Raw genomic sequence first — 20,900 nt, forward strand, 5'->3', positions numbered from 1 at the left:
AGCTCGCAGATAGAAACACTGATTCAATAACAAATTTGAGGTATTACACATCAGGATGTTCAAAAACACAACCACACTCCCAGTTTAAGGAAGTTGTAGTGTACTAAAATAAATGCTTCATGGCTGAATCTGACATTTGCTTTCTAAAACATTAACTTGCTATCCTATATATGTTAAAATGGTTTGAGAACACATTTTGGAGGCTGTAAAGTGAGTATTTATCCAGTTTCATAATTTTACACACCATTTGATAGCAGAGCACCTCACAGTCCTCACCTGCTTCAATTAACCACTGCACAATATGATCCCAACATTTCAGCCTAAGAATCCATTACTATCCATACTGGCTAGCAACAGGAAGAAAAGAAACTTGTTTGCAGAGGAAGTTAACAGTAGGCAGTCCCAGAGCTCAGAGAAGATGAAGAAGCTCAAAGATATATTATGTAAAAATCAGAGGACACCTTCAAGGCACGTGGAGGAGATCCAATGGCTAATCAATAGAGAAGTGAACTTGATGCTAGTCACAAAACACCTTACTCAGTAACATAGAAGAACTTCAAAGGAAAGAAATTAAGCCAAGAAAATATTTAACAGCAACCTGAGATAGCTCATAGCCTGTGGAAAAGTTATATATTAGAACTTCTTTGAGGAGGATGTTCCCTTTAAATACTAATACAAGCTTAAAATTTCTAAGAATAATCCCAGAAAATGTTTCAGCGGGAACACATTGCAGCAGAACATTTTCCTAAAAACTTCTCAGCAATAAGAGCAGATCCAGCTGCTCTTATCTGACAGCACAATGTTGTCAAACAAGCAACACAACCTCTCACCACTTCAAGCACAAATTTCTATTAATTATTTTTTTATGTGTTTCTAAAGTGGGAAACGGGTTGTTTCACAAGACTAGTAGAAGCACCAAGGATTTATATGTTTATGAAATCTAAATAGAGAGGCTTGCATGTGTGTATTTATATACAGGTATATACAGACACATAGGCAGGTAACATTTAAGAGGGGCAAAATCTCCCAGACATAAAGAAATTGGAAATACTGCAGTAAAATTTAAACAAAAACTTAAACAACACATCATTAACACACAAAACCATCAAGTTATCTCCTTCACAAAAGTAGTAGTTTTTATTGTGTATTGTAATTCAATAAAAAAACAACTACAACTAAATATGGTTTTCTTATTTGCATTGCCTGTAGGAAAAACTGCTCCCTGTAGCAAGGGGACTTACCTAACAGATAAGAAAAAGGCAGTATTTTTTACCAGAGCCTACTTTTTTTTTGAAGAAGCCTCAAATCAAGCAATTCATAAATCAAATGCAGTTTACTCTTCTAAACAAACTGTGCAAAGATAGACCCTTTCTATTTAAGTAATTTATTTCTGATGTATTCACTCATAACTGCTTACTTGAGCACAAAAAAGAAAAAGCTTTCTCTGTCAATCTCTGGTAATAACTGGAAGAACAAATGAAATTCCTTTTCTTCTTCATACATAAATCAATATATTATTGCTCTTCCTTCAGGACCATCTGTGTAACACTGCTGACTTCAAATTATTCATAGGCTCTAAGGCCAGAGGGGATCAATACATCACAAATATGATCTCTTTTACTTCATGAGACACCTAAATTTCAGCAATTATTCAGGACTGAGCACAATTATTTTTGCTCTCAGCAACACCTATGTAATTCCATTCAAGAGGGGACAGGGTTACATTTAGGTACAAACGAATGCTTCTGGCCTGTCAATATATGCCTTTCCTACTTTCCCTCATCCCAACCCAAATTAAATTCTTGATTTTTAAGAGAGCTGTAGAGCTAGATTTTTTTTTTTAAATAAGACTTACCAATGACACAAAAGAAACTGATGAAGCATACTGAATTGATGATTCTGACAATGCCAATCTTATTTTCTTTCCACAAACCTTACTAAAAAAGCAGCTTTATCAGTCCCCAGGGTGATACACTGCTTATCACAGGATTCAGAAAAAAAACAAAGGAAAAGATGTGGGGGGTAAATATAAGACACAAATAATGATCCTGAAATCTAAATAACCAGGTAGATGATATAATTTAAAAAAAATAATAAAAAAATAACAACAACAAAACAGACGCACCTCACCTTGGAGCAGAGAAAACAGACTAGGAATTGTTTTTAGGGATAGATACAACACTTGAATAAATATATTATGATAAAACCAACACAATTTACTATGAGTAATAATGCTTTAAGTTTTTGAGGTTTTACAAGAGACTAATAGAAAACAGACATGGATTAATGGAATGCTCCTTACAGATATTTCAAATGCTTCTGACATGTGTCCTCATAAATACTGAAGGAAACACACAGGATAATATTATTACAATTCAATTGATGAAGACTGAGATAGGTTTCAAGGCCAGAAAAACTGGTTATTAAGGATTTTAGGAATCAGTATTATGTCTGTAGTACATAACAGAATGGCAAAGAAAAGGAAATTAAGTAACAGAGTTCACTGTGTCTTCAAAACTTCTCAAACAGAGCTGAGATCAGAAATGGACTCCAGGTGTGCAACAGCAGCTTGGGAGAACTGGTCATTTGGTGCACTGTTGTCACATCTTTAAATTTCATAATGTTATGGCTTCAGCCAACTATGTTAATTGCTTGTCACATCACCATAGAAGAGAAACCAAGACTAATATGGTTCAAGAAACAACACGATACACATTGGAATCTTTTGGATTTGCATGCAGTAATCTAATGCAAAGCAAGAACTACTCTTGTCCTTCCACGAGAATATAAATTAGATTAGTTCAACTCTAGCTTCTTTTCTTTGGTTCTTCTTATCCCACCTTGAAATACTGCAATAAGAAAATCCTAAAAACTAGGAATCAGACCTAAGAATAAGAAACAGCTACGACACTTTACATTGTTTAATTTTAAGATTAGTAACCATAAGTTAGTTGAGTAGTATTAAATTTGCAACAACTTAAATTCATAAAAAGAAGCCAAATTTCACTCTTCATATCACTTTATTGATTCATCAGAAATTTAAAATGTGAGCATTTGTTTTTCTCTGACAAAAGTTACTCATTACTGGCAAACTCCAGATACCAAAATCGTGTCCATGTTTGGTTTTTTTCTCTTAAGTCTTTTCTTCTTTCTACCATTCATCTATTAAATTAGGAATTGATCCTAACACATTCACAACAGATAAACCTAGAACAAAAAATAACTAAATAAAAATTGGAAAGAGGAGAGCACTACTAAATCTCTCTGTATGATTCAGAAAAAAGCCAGTGTACCTTAAGATGTTCGGATGTGAGAGTCTATTCATAAGCTGAACCTCTTTCAGCATGTTTGCTCTGTTGCTGTTCAATGTGTTCATCTTCAAAGCCATTACCTGGTCTGAAGTTCTGTGCCTTACCTATTGGATAGAAGCAAAAAATGGTAAGGATATTAAACGAAAGACTGAAGAACCAGTATTGTTGTAGTGCAGTATAGAGATCCTTCATGACAAAAGTGATCCATACACCAATTTCTGCATTCTTTATCACAGAGATTACTTTTTATAAGCATACTATGCAAACATGAAATGGCATTTTGTTCTTCTCTTGCAATTCATGATGACAGAAAGCTTGAGAAGCTGAAAAAGCCCCAAGTATCAGCTTCTTAGTTCCAGTGAAGGAAGCCATCTGTTTGTCCACAGAGAAAAAGTTTCCCACTCCAAGACCTATGAAACTTACCTTTATTCCACCCATATCCTTTTTTCCCCCTTGAAGTGGTTGCTGTCATTATTCACAGAATGTGTTATACAAGGACCTGTTGCTTACAGCTATGGGGCAGATTTTGGAGGTACTCAGTCTATTTTCAGAAGTAAACAATATGATCCAGCTTCCACATCCCCTGACTGAAAGCACTGCTGCCAACCCCTGCTGCAAAGCAGAGAGGATCCTGCACAGGGGATCACCTCACACAGGGTGTCAGTAGTGGCTGTAGAGCATCAGCAGGAAAAAGAGGATTTCTCTGGCAACTGCGCAGCACCAGCACCTCATTCAGTGTGACTTTCTCCAGCCAGAAATGCAGGAATGTGGCCATTTTTAACTTGGTACTCAAACTAGCCCATCTGTCAAGTGCTATGTAGATGTGCGCTACTATTAGAAAGGAGTTGTCACAATAGCATAGGGCTTGCCAATTCTTTGAATTTCCTTGAAGTTTGGGAATTCCCACACACATACTAGTAGTATTCATGGAAATTAAGTTCCTATTTTCTTCCTGCATCAGTATCTGAAGCTCATAAATAGAAAACGTGTATTCCTCAAAACACTGAATTACCCCCATGGCAAATTTATTCATCTTTATGGAGATTAGCTTAGGATGGTCTGTGTTCCAGGAATTTAAGACTCATCAGCTTTCTAATTTAAAACTTAAATCAACATTATGATTTAGGTACATACAAACTACCTACATTTTAAACAACAGCAGCCTGTCCACTTTTATTCCAGAAGACTGTTCATCTTTTCCAGTAAGAGGCTCCTTTAGCTATGATATGTTAATTACAGAAAGAACAGCTGAACCCATGATAAGCAGATGTAAGAAGAAAATAAGGTATGGGTATCAAGACAAAAGTTAAGGCTCCCTGGTAGCTCTGAGGCAGCAAGTGGTGCCTATATTCAAGTTTTATTTGCATACCACTATCTGCAAGAACAAGGAGCGGGCATATTTCAGCTAAACATCCTCATCTAGACACAAAGCCCATGAATTCAGCACAGGGGATGTACAGGGAAGAAAGGGCGTCATATTTCAGGTGTGTGTCTGGTTTAACACTTCTAAGTTGCCTCTTCCCATCCTACTTTCAAGTATAGGATAGCACTGGAAACATCACAGGTGAGTGTGGTAAACAATATCGAGGCACTGAGTAGAAAAATAGCCCTCAGATGCTTTTCCTCCTGCTTCCCCCCTGCTTATGTACATGAGCTCCTCAAATGCCTCACCTACAGTCACCCAGTAATCCCAGTGCAAGAAGGACCAGGGAAAGGGGGTGGAGAAGGATATAGAAACCAGTACTGAGTAGAAACTAACAGCAAGTTCACAAGCATGGGACTCCTTTCTGTGGTAATAGTGGTTTTAAAATAAAACTGGTCAAACTACAGCTTGAGTGCATTTCAACAAGATAATCTATAATCATTCTCAACGCAACCTGTCTTGCCTGTTTAGCATGCTTATTGGTTTTAAGCAGGATGATTGCATGTTAAGTTGATGAGGTTTATTGTTACTTGCCAGGTTTCTTGTGTCAGTTGTGTACTTTCATTAATTTTTAATTTTACCCAGCCAATTTGAATGAACAAACTAAGTTGGACAGGTCCATGTCTACACAGAGACTTTTAAAACATATTTTAGTTATACCTTAGTTTGACAAGAAGTAATGGCTTGGGTGAAGGGAAAAAATTTAAAATGTTTTCACAGACTTAGAAAACTTCAACAATGTAAATTTAAATAAAGAAAAAAGGACTATGCTTTGAACCTATACACAGCAGCAGCTAAATCAACACACTTCCTCTGAGACAAAGATTAGGAATCTTGGGTGCTGTGGTGGAGTAATTTGGGGTTTTCAGGGAACAGGAAAAGATTTGAAGTAACTTAATTCCTACAGTCAGAGATGCTCTCAACAGAACCTCCTCAGAAATTAGCTTTCCATCAACAGAGAAGCTTCAAGGTCTGCCAAAAGGGAATGAATAGACTCAGATGGAATGTGGTCTTAAACAGTATCTGTCTTCTCATTAACTCTACCAGCTACCTCTCAATTTTTTGCCTATTTCTATAATTCACTCAGTTTCATGCCAAAATTTCCTGCTCTTTTGCCTCAACTCTGAGGTAAATATAGAATTTATCATAGGACCTCGTTTGTTCTGACTGCTTTTCTTAAGCTAAGGAAACCTCAGAAAAGAAGGTAGGTAACTTTTTTGGTCACTGTGTCCTGCATGCTTCCTGGATATTCAGGTCTGATATACAACAACAAGTGGCCAACAACTGCTTCTCAAAGGTCTGACTGTTCACAGTACTAACTGCACATCCAAAGAAAACTGAGCTGCTTTTGCAAAGACAAAAGTTTTCATTCTTTGTTTTAGGCCATCCTGCAGTCTTTCCAGACTTGACAGACTGAACAAGGTTCGGTGGCAAGGTCAGTAGGCTTTTCTTTTTTTATTTCATAAAATCAATTTTCCTGTGCTTGAAAATTTCCAGAGTTTCTTAGACATAGAGCAGCATATTCTGTCCAATGACCTGGTCTCTAAATAGTACCCAACATTGCACTATGGTGTGTTTCACTTAAAGGGACACAGTAAGGTAACATCAGCAATTTTATTTGAAGTTCTGTATATTGTTCTGATGTTGGAGGATGTATTCCTGCAAGATCTGACAGAACAGCAAAATTCCTAATCAAACCAAAGAAGAGATGAGGAAAAAAGGGACTCTTCCTCTCTCGCTAGGTATCCTTTAAGCAAGGAGGAAGAAGCAGAACTGGAGGTGAGAGAGCATCTTTCTCAAGAGGACAATACTCAATATCATGAATAAAATCAAGCATCAGTTTATAAATTATGGAGAACAGTGCTCATCACATGGAATATACCCAAGACTAATGATGTTCTCTCCTCTGAAGCACAACTGGCAAATAGCATTTCTCTGGCAAGAACAAATTGACAACAAGGAACTGACAGGTTCTGTCAAATTCTGCATTATCAACATGGAAGGAGCCGTCAGCTCTGCCCTCTGTGCCTACTTACCCATCAATCATACCCTAGACAAAATTTGTGTCTATCCTGGCATGCCTTGCCAAAGCCCTGCAAAACTACTTAGTTTTCATCTTTCTTCTCCTTTCAGGCCACCTCTGTGAAGAGATGTTTCAACCACCTGACTCCAGAAGGAAAACAAGTAAATATTTTGGCAATACTGCTGATCCAATTTAACATTTGTTTACAAGGCAGTTTGCCTCAGGCATATGCCTGTATACTCAACATAAACAGGGCCTCATGCAATTCAAACCTCTCACTGATGCAACTTGCAGATTGCTGTGAAGTTTTTTAAGCTGTGGACATTATTATTAATTAGGGCCCCTGCATATCAGACTCAAAAACCTTTCAGCAATATCTGGATCATGGCATCTCTGCTTAGAAACATTCTGACAATCCTACAGCTGCTTTGTCCACACTTCCAGCTTCTCAGCCTGCTCACCTATGTTTGTGACTCCATCTCCAGGGTCACAGTAACCAGATATTGCCTCCCTGTTTTATTGCTGACAGGCAGTTAAACTGTCCCTTTGCACCGATTCTCCTAGGGCCAAAGTACTTTGGACTTTGACCTGGCTATGGTTACCTGCGTGGTTCTGCTCCCATCAGATCATGTTCTGATCCTTACCCCTTTCTTCAGAAGGAAGTGGGAAGTAGAGGAAGTCATGGATACAGGTAAAGAAATAGTGATGCATTTAAAGGATATCTCATAATGGTGATTGAGCAGGGCTCACATTCCAGAGAAGCAGTCAATATATAAAGTTTGTGAGATTATCATGCAAAAATTGGCGGGTTTAATGTTCAGCTCACTGTTTAACTGTAAAGTTCTACATTATTAAAAGACCAAGTATCATTTAGACTATTATTTATCTATTATGTCATATACCTCTGTCATGATTCTCTGAAAATCCAAACATTTATATTACTTCCACTTTCTGCTGGACTGAAGGGGAGGCATTTTTAAGCAATAGCTGAAATCTAGCCTAATTTCATCTTTCACAAGGCCTTTTCAATCTGTATTGACTGTACCTTTCCAGGCGGCCCTGGAATAAACATCTGAAGAACATTTCCTTATACTGATATTGTACATCTGCCAACACAGCTTTCAGCTGTGCTCTTAGTTTTTCATTGCATTTTCATTATTTTCCAAATCTTCACTACATAGCTGGAAGTATCTTGTCACAGTTCTCTTCTAAAACTTCCTTTAACCACTTTCCAGTTTTTCCTTACCTTCCCCTCTTTCGGCATCCAGCCTCACTGCTTAAATACATTTACATATCTTTACTTATATAGCCTACTCCATAAAATCATGTTGCTGCTCTAACACACACACATTAATTTTTTGTTCATTCTTTTAAACACCTTGGTCTTCATCTAGCCATTTCACCTTTACCTTTGCTGCTATGTATCCAAAGCACTCTTTTAAAACCAGTCCCTTCTGGTCCAAATATTTTACCTTCCACGAGTTTGCTTCTCTGACTTCATTTGATTTACAAGTATTTTCTCTTTGATGACAAAAGATGAAGACATTCCCTTAGCTAACATTCTAGGTCATTCGCACTAAAAGCGTTACACAGTTTAATTTTGATTGACTGAATTAACAATAAAGCTTGTGAGGCACATGACAGAAGAAATCACTGTTAAAGAGAAATGGCTTCATCATAAGAGTGCCTACTAAATAACAGAAAAAAGTCTTTCACAGGGAAGCAGACCAGCAATTTGGCTCTGACACAAAATTTCTCTCAAAAACAGGCTACTTCCTTGCTGTGACAGCAGAAGAAATCTTAAAAAAAAAATAAGGCCAGCTGTATTTTATCCAAGTCTCACAGTCAAGCCACCGAGTCATGACGCTTATAGTGACATATATTCATGCCTCGAGGACTAAAGTGGCTAGAAGAACACCTAAACTCTATAGCTGATTGAAAAAAGATCCCTTCAGCAAAGATAAACCTGTTCTTCAGCTCAGATCACAGTGCTTGTAAGTCTGTAATCTGAAATGTTTTCCTTAACATTAAAATATACCCACTGTCAGATCACACATTCATAGTAGTGATGCCTATATCAAGTCAAAAATTTCATATCACTAGGAAAATTTCCAGTGACAAATAGAAGCTGAAAGAAATACACCAGTCCAGATAGTACTAAGCTGCTATGTTGATGCCAGAAAGTCAGATGGGTTGTGGCTATTTTCAGAGTAGTAATACAGAATGTCACTATACTACAACTTCTTGCAGCAAGAGAGAAACCAGCCAAATGTAACAAAACTTTGCCAAACAAAACTAGTCAGCATGCATTACAAGAGCTTTAGCACAGGTTCAGAAGATCTGCAGAAACTAGGCACAAAATAAACCCCCAAAACCTTTCAAAAGCCTGTCAGTAATTGTGATTCTACTAATTTCTAATACTAAAAATAGTTGAGAGAAATACACAGAAAAAGATGGGGACTTTACCATTTTCCTTTTAGCACAAAAGCTCAGTATTAGTCAAACAAAGGTTCAAATTTGATAACTTTAGTAACTTCTACTGCCACCAATTCAGCAAAGAAATAAGATCAATTACTAGAAAATATTCCACACCTACAGTCAAACAAATTCTCCATATTTTTTTCCAAACTAAAGTGAATTTCTAATTAGTAAGACCATTGATACTTTGTAAATCCACTTGTGTGCCAAAACCCCCTCAATTTTTCTTTTGTATTTTGTTTTTCTTCACTGCCCGTTGTAATGTAGAACCAGGGCCCAAAATAGAGCACCCTTTTATTTTAAACAAACCATTTATTATTATCTGTGCACATATCTCTGCCATTAACTTGATCTCAATCAAGTCATAAAGGCAAAAAGAGACTACAGTGTTATTTTGAGAGAAAGCACAAATTCATCAGAGGACTATTGTTCCACAGTTTAGATGAGAAATAAACAGGCACAGCCCAGGGTGGGGAAGTTGACTGATTTTGTAGCCAGTTCAGCAGAATGCAACCATATAAACTTTCCTCTTCAATCCAGGACATGGAACAGGGACACTGGGTGAGCACTGTTTTACCACAACCTCAGTAAACAGCTCTGCCATGTACTTTATACCTGAGTAATATGGTCAGGAAAGAAAAAGAAATAATGAGTTTGAAGTTCATAACTGAGAGCTTGTTCCTAATTTTCAATGTTAGCTATCCTCAGCTTACTGAGCAGCTCTGAGCATGCTACTTTCCTTCTTTTGTTACCTAACTTTTATAAAATTGAGGTGAGATTATCTACCTGCCTGGATAAAACTGGAAAATTGACATCTGCAAATGACTGCTGTAACATCCAAAGATAATATATAATCAGATACTGTATCTGTGTTCCTATTTTCCCATGTAATTTTAAATACTTATGGTTAAATATTTCCCATGTTACTATGGGTTTATCCTGTATGAAAGATAATGATACCTACATAATCTGCAGATGATTTTGAAGAAAAACAATACTTTGGACTGAGCTTTCCTGACACAGAAACTGATCTTCTAACTTTTACAGTATATTAACAGTTTGGCACTGAGCACGCAGTCCCCACACTACACCAATAATCTCATCATTGGTATTCAAACACATTTGTGGGGTTTCTTTTCAAAATTGTATGGGAGCCTAGACACAAAGTCCTGTTTGGGGCAGAAATAATTTCCTTTACAAATCTTTCAAATAAGCATTACTATGCATGAGTAAGGAATCACAGCACTTTGCACTTGATTACAACCACAAATAAGAAGAGAGCAGGGAGCAGGAAGAAGACACATTTTTCTTGCTTGAAGATTCAGCTTTTATAAATTTACAGTTAATAACTTTCAGGTAACAACCAAAACAAAAAAAAATCCCATGTCATTTCTTGTTATTTAAGCCTTCCTGAAACTGCTCTTTTTGAGAATTAGGTTCTTACACAAGTAGCTAACTAAATATGCCATGCAATTTCTTATGTCTCATCATGGCCTGCAAACGCTAGGAAGCGCAAGAATTGGATTTGCTGGACTTAACTGCAGGCAGCTCAAGTGAACGTTACAAAGCAACACCAGTGAGTCAGTGTTAGACACGTTGTCAGCTCCGGATTAGTTAACAAAGCAACACTGTCTCGGTATCGATCGCTCCAGCGGATGTTTCAGAGCTCTGTCCTCTCCTCAACCCCTAATGCCACCGGACCATCAGAGGGCCCCCGCCTTGCAGAGCTGCTACCAGCGCAAAGGGCCCTGCAGCCACCCCAGAGCGCTCCCAGGCTGTGCCAAGCACAGTGAGGGTCAACAGCTGTGGCGACTCCCAGACACTGGAAGCACATGGACGGAAGGGTTCCTACAATTTGGAAACAGCCTCAGCATCTATTGGGAAGAAGTTTTGGATCACTTGCATACAGAATACTAACAACCGCAGCAGGAAAAATTAAAAGAAGCCCTGTTATACAGGCTTTGGAGTTCCTTTCTCTAATCACTTCCAAAAGCTGTTAAGGAGCTACTGAGTAGCATTCCCAATGGATCTGAGACTGTGAGCATCTTTTTGTTAGTGCCATCAAGAGTAATTTGCAGTTCTCACTTTTTACTTTTCATATTAGGCAGTAACACCTATGGATTTGTGTGTATTAACATCACAGATGCTCCCCAGGCACAGGCAGTGAAATCCATCACTGAAATATATTTAACTTTCCCCTGCTGCAAATACCAGTAAATAAGAGTCCAGAGAGGTGCCTCAGAGGCGTCTCAAAGATTTTAAGTGATGCACTCTTGTTCTCTAGGCACAGTCATGTTATTACTGGACATATGCCAGCACAGTTATTTGAAGAACAGTAAATCAGCACCTGTCTCTCAGTATCAGCTATGAATGAGCTTACACAAATGTGCATGTTTGCCAGCTGGCAAAACACAGAAAATCCCAGAGCTGCCAACCCAGCACATCTCCATCCAGAACAGAAAACTAAACAGATCTCATTTAACCGTGCTTGAGAAATTATTATGGAAAACAAGACAAAAAGCACACAAACATTTCAATGCCAAGGGAATCTTGCCACCTGTTTTGCCCTGGGAAAACTGCACAACGATACTCAGATTGGCACTTTTCCTACAGAAGAAAATCAAAGGCCCAAAGGACTCTGAACTACAGCAGCTACTGTATTAAACACAAAATCCAAATGGGAGTTATCTCCTATTGCAAGGTACTTGTTACAGTATCAGTGTCTTTCTTACTGTTGACAGAATTTGTGAGTGTTCTCTCTATTTGTTAGGACAACAAAGACTTACCTCGGATATTGCATGTATCAGGTCTTCAGCAAGGCTGAGGAGAGGCCAAGTTTTAAAACGGGTGAAAAATACATTTCAAAATGGACAAATTTACATTAAACTATGTTCCTTTTTTTTTTTACTCAGTATTCTTTAACATCAAGTTTGTTTTAGTGATTTTTTATTCTGGCTTTTTAGTCATCAAACAATCATAGTTCTATCATATCATGTCTGACCCAGAGAGAGAAAGTGATAAGTGTTTTAATTTGTATTACTCAGTAGAGTTCTAGACTTTACTGTAGTGATGCCAAGCAGGACTCTAGGAAGAAGCATTATAGAAGTAAAGTTCTGAAAATTTTCTTAAAATATTTCAACACCCCTACAAAAGACAAGGCTTTCATTAAATCTGCTGCCTGGTTCTCCTTTAATCCCAGTGTTTCCTCAGCTGATGTTTTAAAATTATTGTAACATGCATGTCTTAAGACTTCTATTCAGAAAATAAATTAATAAAAAAGCAGAACTTGTTTCAGATAGCAAATATTAATTAGCCCTCCATTCTACCTTTTACTTCAAAGCATTTTCAATTCTGCTAAAAGTAAGAGTGATCTACACTTCCGATATATGCTAATGTCTTAAAAATTTAGAACTGCTAAGTGGGGAGGAAGTGAGTATTTTGTCCCATGGTGCAGTCCATAAAGACTAACAACACAGAGGAGGTTTTTAATTCCTATAATAATGATCCATTGGAGTACTGCCTATTTATTGCTACTTCTCCCTCTAGCCTATGCCCTATAAAAGCATTTGCTAATTAAGTGACAAGGACTAGGATGACAGCAGCTTGGCACCTCAGTAGCAAAAAAAACTTTAGCAACAGGAAGACAACTGTCTGGTTAAGTTGTTACCATACAAATCATCTTAGCAGCTGAAAGAAAGGCTCTGATGAAAGAAAGGACTGATACTTCACACATCAGTGTGAGAAAAATCAAATTTGCAAGAGTTTGACTAAGAAAGCATCCGCATTTATGCCTCAGTTCCACAACAGTGCTTCTTCCTACTCCTGACAAGAACCAGAACAGAAAGAAACAGATTAGAATCACTTCTCTGATGCAATTCCACAGTTTGAAGTGAAGTTTCAGAGTTATTGTCACCTTTTTGCCTAGATTACATAATACAGTGACTGTATTCCCAAACCATTAGTAGCTTGTTTTAACATTGTAACTTCACAGGAGAGACCTTTAGCCTCCAATACCTTACTTTTGTCACCTTGAGTAAGGTTAGTTTCCTTCACTGGTCAAAAGGAAAAGTTTTTCAGCTTAAAATTCAATCCTATTTTTAAAAAATCAGGCCAAAAGCTGTACACATGGACAAGAAGAGTTGCTGTCTGCTTTTCTAACTGGCATCATATCACACAGGGAGGGCAGGGACAAGAACAATAACTCTACATCTGAGTGAGGGAAGATAGGCTCTGGTAAAATGGGTGTCACTTTTCAGTCACAAAGCATATTCCTCATGCCTAAAAGATCAAATACTATATCTGCAAAACCAAAACATAGGATAATCCATTTACTCATTCCCTACTCCTAAGAAGATGGCTTCTGCCACTATTTGTCATAAAATGACTTTCAAGTATCTCATTTCACCTGAGCAGCAGGTGAAACTACAGCAGTTTAAAGAGGAAAAAAACCCACACATCAGTTAAATAAAAAATCCTATTGTCTAGACCATTACTGTCCAAAACTGGTGGTATTATACTGCTGGAAGCTGTAACTTCCTCAACACCCTACCAAACTTAATCAAGAACATTCTAAAAAAAATTAAAAAATAAATAAAGATGGCCACAAATATCACTAATAAAACAAGAGGAGAGAGAAAATTTTTGGTTGGTAAGGCACATGCCACAGACACTTAAGAATTGTGCTTGTTTTAAAAAATTATTACAGCTTTTAGCCATTGGGCTTTATCATGCCTTTCTCATTACACTGAAGAGCACTTTCAAATAACTATTTCCTTATTATAAATCTATGCACTGTAATGACAATTTTTATACAGCAAACACATTAAGACTGAAGTCATGCACTGAATCACTTCTCTAGTTATTAAACCAATTTTTATTGTTTCTTTATCCTCATGTGTTCACACAGAGTTAACAACTTGTGTTCTCCAACTTTAGTAAAGTCAAATATCCAATGTTGAAAAAGTATTTAAAGCCTGCAATTTGAAAGTTTCCTTTAAGTATTTAACAGAATAACTAAAATAAAGTATCTTTTAAGCCTATCAAAGAGTACTACAAATATCATGGATACTTGTTTCATCTCACCTATAATATTTTACCCTATAATATTTTACAAAGTTTTGAAAAACAACTGTGTTCAGACACTTACGTTTAGGCCTCTGATCAGGTTGCTAATTGCAGAGGCAAATAAGATCCTTTTCCAGTACAAACCTTTCACTAAATGTTCAAAGCAGCACATGACAAAGCGAGAGAACTTTGAAACTGAAGCCATAAAGACAAAGCATGAGAAAGATTTGAGATTTCCAGTGGAAGTTTACTTTATCAATGCTGCTCTCAGAATAGTTTTACTCTAAATACCAAAAAATCTATGTGTTATACAGAAACATGTCTTTGCTGTGTTTCAAATTCCTAAGTTGAGGGTGTTACTATTTTGTTCCTTAAGACAAAGTGACAATCATTCTAGATAGAGAAGGTATGAGGAAAGCACTTATTGATGATGGAAAGCAATTCTTCCAGATGCTTTCAAAAATCTTCAGTAAATTTGTATCATCCCTTCGCCAGGAGCTTCTGCCTTTTCAGCTTAACCTGGTGAAGGGACTAACCATGCACCCCACCTTCACAGGAAGTCAGAGTAGCCTGATCTACTGTTGGAGGCCTTTCAGTCCAGTGTGGTTATGATGCAACCACTCCTCTCTTGCTCAACAAAATTGATTCTTCAGAGATGCTAACTCTTGGATGCCTCCCACTTCAGTAATCTCTACAACCAGCTTTAAAGAATAGGTTAAGTAGTTGTCCACACACAATGACAAAGCTGCTCTTGCCCCACAACAAAAGGATTAAGAGCAAGAGGACAAGAAACCTTTTCCCACTCTATGCTTTTTGACTCCAGAGATCTAAAAAGCAAAGAAAAACAAAGATTGAAAGTGAGGTAGGAAGGCCTAGATAGCAATAAAAACGCCAAACCTTGATGTTAAGCAAAACCTGCAGAAAGCAATTATGCCTACTGGGGAAGAATGAGTTCCCAGGAAAAAAAAAATGTAGTGTGATTATCTGCAGTACTGTACTAATGCCAAGAGGAGAACTCTTGTTACTGCCTTATAAGTCTGAGGACATGATATACACATAGCATTAACCAAGCTATGGTTCCAGCAACTCTAAATCTCATGTACAACAGTTACCATAAAGAAAAACACCTACACACAATTAGCCTTCCTATCTTTCTCTAAGCATTCTTCCCAATTAAGTGACTTTATGGTGATATTAAGGTCACCTTGAAGAATGCAATATTGGCCTAAAGTCTGGTGACAAAGTAATGAAACTGTTCATAAGCAAAAGCCAGAGATATACTGAATCAAATTCATCTTAGTTTGGTAATAACAAAAAAATAAACTTCTTCCTCTTGTCAGTGTTTATGCTGGAACTTTGAAATAATAATGAAAAGGGTATGATAGAATTAAGAAAAGCTTGCCTCCAGTTGAAATATCCCAATTCTCCTTGATTTATGCTGACAATTAGCCACTTCCTCCTCAAAAGAATTCAGCAGAGAAGGTACTGGCTTGACAGTCTTGAAGACTGACATCCCATTTATGCAGCAAACAGGCACTCACAGAGGAGAATAAGAACTTGCTTGTAGAGCCCCAGCAGAGCGCTGAGGCCCCATTTCTGCAGGTGGGAGCTCCAAATCTATTCTGTTCTTGGCCATCCTGCAAAGACCAGCAATAATGCACAGACTCACATTTAGATTTAAAACACTTTGACAGTTCAAATATTGCAGTGTCTGTTTATCTGATAAAACCCAAGTTAATAAAGATTCCAGTCCAGGAAAGTGCTGTCTGCAAACTCTGAGACACTGTTTCCAACACCTTCTGCAGTGGGATTTTGCCGAGCGTGGGCTGAAAACCAAGCAGCAGGTCCCTTGCCTTTTTTCCTGTACCTTTTCCATGTCCTTTTTGTAGTCATATTCTCCTTCTAATATGAACTGGCATTCCCCTCCTTGCATGCTCATTTTTATAACTACTCAAATATCTATTTCCCTCCTTCCACACACTCAGACACATGTTACTCTTCTGACTAAATGCCACAGGAAAATGGAACCCTCTGTCAGTAATGAGTTGCTAGTAGAGTCAATAAGCAAATAGGAAGAACCAGCTGTAGAAACAACTCAAACTGGGAGGTTCTATCTATAAAAGGATAATTTAAAAATAATAAATTATAGCCCGGACACACCAAAGGAGGCTGTAGAATCTTTTGTCATGGAAGTTTAAAGGACAAGCCAAAAGTAGCTGCCAAGAATGGAACAGAAATACTTATGCCTGCCTTAACTAAGGATGTAATAACATAACATCCCTGCCTAGATTTACAATAATTTTCAATTTAGGTAATAAAACTGATTAAGAAAAATGTATACATGTTTTGCAATAGCAATATATATATAGACTCCTGTAAGGCACCTGACTGCCACAACTGACTACAACCAGGTCACAGACTGGCCAGGGACAGCTGAAGATACACTTGGACATGCCAAAGCAGGGCAAGACACAGGAATCTCCTCAGGGAGTTTCCTGAGGAACCAAGCGAGGTGTCCTCTAACTCAGTGTTCTGCATTGCCTTCCTCCTGATGGAAGCTGCTACTCAGAACAACCCAAAACTTTTAAGTTTGGACCATTACCCTGTTCATGTTATTTCACTAAGAAGTGAAGGCGATTTCATACCTTAAATCTATCTGAGCATAAATCAACATACCCAAATGAAAACCTTCATTGCAAACAATGATTGAAGGCTACAGAGCAGGAGGTCCGCATCCATTAAACATAAGGTACTAATGTGCCATGATAGCAACAAGTGATGTGCTTTACAAGAGGGTGACACAAAGCTGAAGGATGGGTTTTACATGCTACTGTTTAGAAAACTAGGGAATGGTATTGCCTTTGACATCTTCAATTTGGAGCTGAATTTAAAAACCAACAAGGGAGGTATACTTGTGCTGTATGTGGTGTCAATATATGCTCTAGACAAAGTTCCAGCTACTGGTAAAATTCAAAGACCTTAGGTAAAGTGGCAGTGTGCGTAGATGACCCAGTAACTCTTCCAAGCCTTAACTGTTTGGGAAGCCCATAATGCCTTTACTTTTAGACAGAGACCAACTGTGAGACATAATAGGCAAAGTACAGCATGATCCAAGTATTCTCTTATTTTGGTCAAGACACCCCTCATTACTTTTGGGTCTGAAATCTTATAAATTAATCCCTCACTTACTCTACTGTTCTGTTCCTACTCTGCACTGTTATTCTAGTTAGCAAGTCCTGTCAAACCTAGATCAGATGCAACAGAAAAAAGTGACATTAAACATTTCTGCACTAGATTCCTCAAGGTGTGCAAAATTACAGAGAGAAATGTTAATTTGAATGGCAATGAAGTCATAAAGTACAAAAAAACCCCAAACTTCCAATTGAGTCACTTTGGGAAAACCAGATCAGTAATGTCCCTTAAACCTCCCACAGCCTAGAACAAGATGTTCCAGAGATCAAGCCCACCACCATGACAATGTGCCCATGAGACATAACATCACAAATGATACACTATTTAGTATCAATTATGATTTGTATGTTTGTTTAGAGGTAAAACTGTCAGTTTTATCCTAAGTGCATTACAAGTACTTGATAAAAAGAATTATATATGTGTTCTTAACAATACCTCTGAGCACAACTCCAACCTTGTTTCTCCTTTCACATTAAACAGTTGGATGATGCTCATCTTTAAACACCCTGAAGACATTAAATAAATACTAGAAACAGGATCCTAACCTCAGGTACAAGGTACGTATTTGGACAGGCACACCTTTTCTGATCAGTCAGCACTTTCGAAAGTCAAGGAACATTAATTTGACCACACAAATAAAGACTAACAATTAATTAATGAATTGAGAACCATCACACCAGGGTATTAAAATAGGAGACCTCACAGTATAAGCACACACAGCACAAATACCCTGAGGACATTAATGCTTTTGCACCCACCACCGATCTTGTTAACACATCCAAAAGTATGATGCCCTCTCTTTGTATTCATACCTGGCCTTGTTCAATTCTATATTGGATCAATGGCTCCTGTTTTCATGTACACACAAGTAATAAATTGCAAAAAGTCCATTTTTAACATGGAAATGTCACAAGTATTTCCAGTCTCTCTCAAAAGTTCAGCTACAGAATGCAGAGAAAAAAGAACACCTGAAGGAAATTCACAGCAAATTGAATACTTAGCACTGGCCTTGAACCTGGTAAATGTGAATAGAAGATCATCCTGGATTTCAGTCTGACTGCTGTTTCAAAACACATATTTTATAACTAATAGTAACTATTTGCTAATATAATACCTCATTTCAGTATAATGCTTGGATTCCCCCACAATTCCTTACAGCTTCATCAGCTGGTTTTCCCAATTAGCAGCTTAAGGGTTTGCAATCGTGGCTGTTAATTTATACAAATAGTCTGTGCCCAGCTCGATCTTAAAATCAAACCTCAGGGTGCTGCACTTGCCATTGAAATTTAGAACAGGCACTAGTCCGTCAGCTGCCTCAAACTAGATTGCTGATATTTTGACAAAGTTTAGGTTTTTTAAACTCGTTTCTATAACATCTAGTATTCAGGTGAACATGAATTTGAAGTTTTATAGTGATGGCTAACAAAATCAAAACACTAGTTTGATACTTTGTTCTGAATGAACCACAGATTTTGAAATGTTTATGAACCACAGATTTTGAAATGTTTATGAATAAAGGTGCACTAGAAATGTTAAAACATCATTCATTGCATAGATGACCATTAACATACACATGTGAGTTCTAACTTACTCACAAGTTGAGAAGGCAACTTCCACCCACCACAATAGACTGTATTTTAAAATAAGTTTCCACGGAAAATGATGGAAGGCAAAAAATAACTGAAAAAAATTGTCAGCTACATAGCAAAACAAAAATCCCAAACCCTTAAAACAGCCCAAGTATTCTTTGCTAAATCACTTGAGTGAACCCAATGTATGATACAAAATAATAGATAAATACATTATTGAAAAAGCTCTGGAGATATGGTGGGTTCTGAGACACCTTTGATGATTTAAAGGGAAGGCTTCATTGCTCTTATAAAATTACTTACACAGTAAGTTTAGAACTAACCTGGATTTTTCTCAACTTCAATCATTTAGCTGTGAGCCTGCAGATCAGACTGAAATTTAACTGTGTCAAGCCACAAGGCTCTCCTTACTGGAAAGCACATCAAGGTTCTCACATGAAATCTGATCATCAGCACAGTAGGATTAATGACAGAGGTGGTCAGGCTGATAAAGCAGCAGAACAGAAACCTGCTTAAATGAGTTTGGAACTGCATCTACGATAAAAGTTGTAATGCATTCTCACCCCTTCACGCCAGAACTGCAGAGCTGTTTTCTGGTCGAAACTGATGCAAAAGAAAAGCATTTATTACTCAGTGTCTGCCTGCAGGGGGATTGTGGTTGTTTCTGTGAAAACAGACACCAGATACTCAGACTACCACGATCACTCCCACAGTAATGCCACCAACTCTATCCAACACCTTGGGATGTCTAGTCTAGCTCGCTGCAAAGGAGAATAGCTGGGGAAGGTTTTTAAAGAATTAGAGGACTTGTTTATGCACATAAAAATAAACTAGGTATCAGGGACTTCTCTCAATCAACAAATTCTCAAATTAATCAATTACTATGAATGGGGGAAATTCATCTTTACTTTTAGCTACCTTTCTCCCTCCACCTTAATTTGGAAATTCTCAAGTAAACAGAGGTCTGTTATTTCCTAGTTATTTAGATACAACCCAAATCTATTGGTACCTTTATACATGGCACAGCAGCTTCACCACAGAAGTCGTAAAGATGGATTCCAGTAACATACAGAAGTTTAAAACATTTAACATTAGAAACTGTCTCTACACAAAACCAGTTGCTACAAAATGCCTTACAGAAAGTTTTCCAAACAAAGTAAGACAAAAACCAACCGAACAAAACACACCAAATGAACCCTTGTTTTCAACTATTACAAAAGCTGGCTTTATAAAGAAATGTCCTGCACTAAGTCTCCTAAATACCCCAAAATAAAGTTCTTCATGTCTACCCATCTGAAAGAATTAAAAACTTGTGTTAGTGAAAACTAAAATTTTATATATCTAACTAAACAGAAAAACTTTTGTGGAGTGACTTGCCTTTATACAAGAGGAGATATATGCATGGGGACCTCAATGCCTTTGGGTATTAAAGCAATATAAAAATTTCCATTTTCTAATGCAGGTATCTATTTACTGCAATAACTTCAAGATAAAAAACACATGAATTGCCATGGAATGGACATTATACATTGTAAGATAGTTTTCTGGCATTTCATTGAGGGGAACATAGAGGATAACTTCAAGTAAAGTCAGGAACTAGAACAAGGAAATAAATTATTTTTTCAATGCCTGAAAGATAAGTCAGTGTCCTGGACTTCTACAGTAAACCTCACCAGAACAGTCAGAGCAGTAGAAACCAGCACTATAAAACTGTGTTTGACAAGTTGCTTTAAAAAGGTCTTTTCCATGTCCCACATTCATAGCAGCAAGTCACTGACAACTCATAGATTTTCTTATTCATATTATTTACTTCAAACCAA

The 20,900-nt window shown here is 37.4% G+C and overlaps 1 protein-coding gene across 2 annotated transcripts in view; it reads right to left on the minus strand.

Moving 5' to 3' along the window:
• Positions 1-20,900, minus strand: part of TESK2 (testis associated actin remodelling kinase 2) — a 79,892-nt gene that overhangs the window by 50,458 nt on the left and 8,534 nt on the right. For both annotated transcript variants that reach the window (XM_005521106.3, XM_088060296.1), the window contains exon 3: positions 3,294-3,415. In XM_005521106.3, the coding sequence (XP_005521163.1) occupies positions 3,294-3,415 (122 nt within the window). The remainder of the gene's footprint in view (positions 1-3,293; positions 3,416-20,900) is intronic.

This window comes from Pseudopodoces humilis, chromosome 10 (assembly GCF_049639895.1).
Source record: "Pseudopodoces humilis isolate 2021_Gansu_Grassland_sample_001 chromosome 10, ASM4963989v1, whole genome shotgun sequence".
In the NCBI taxonomy this organism is placed as follows: domain Eukaryota; kingdom Metazoa; phylum Chordata; class Aves; order Passeriformes; family Paridae; genus Pseudopodoces; species Pseudopodoces humilis.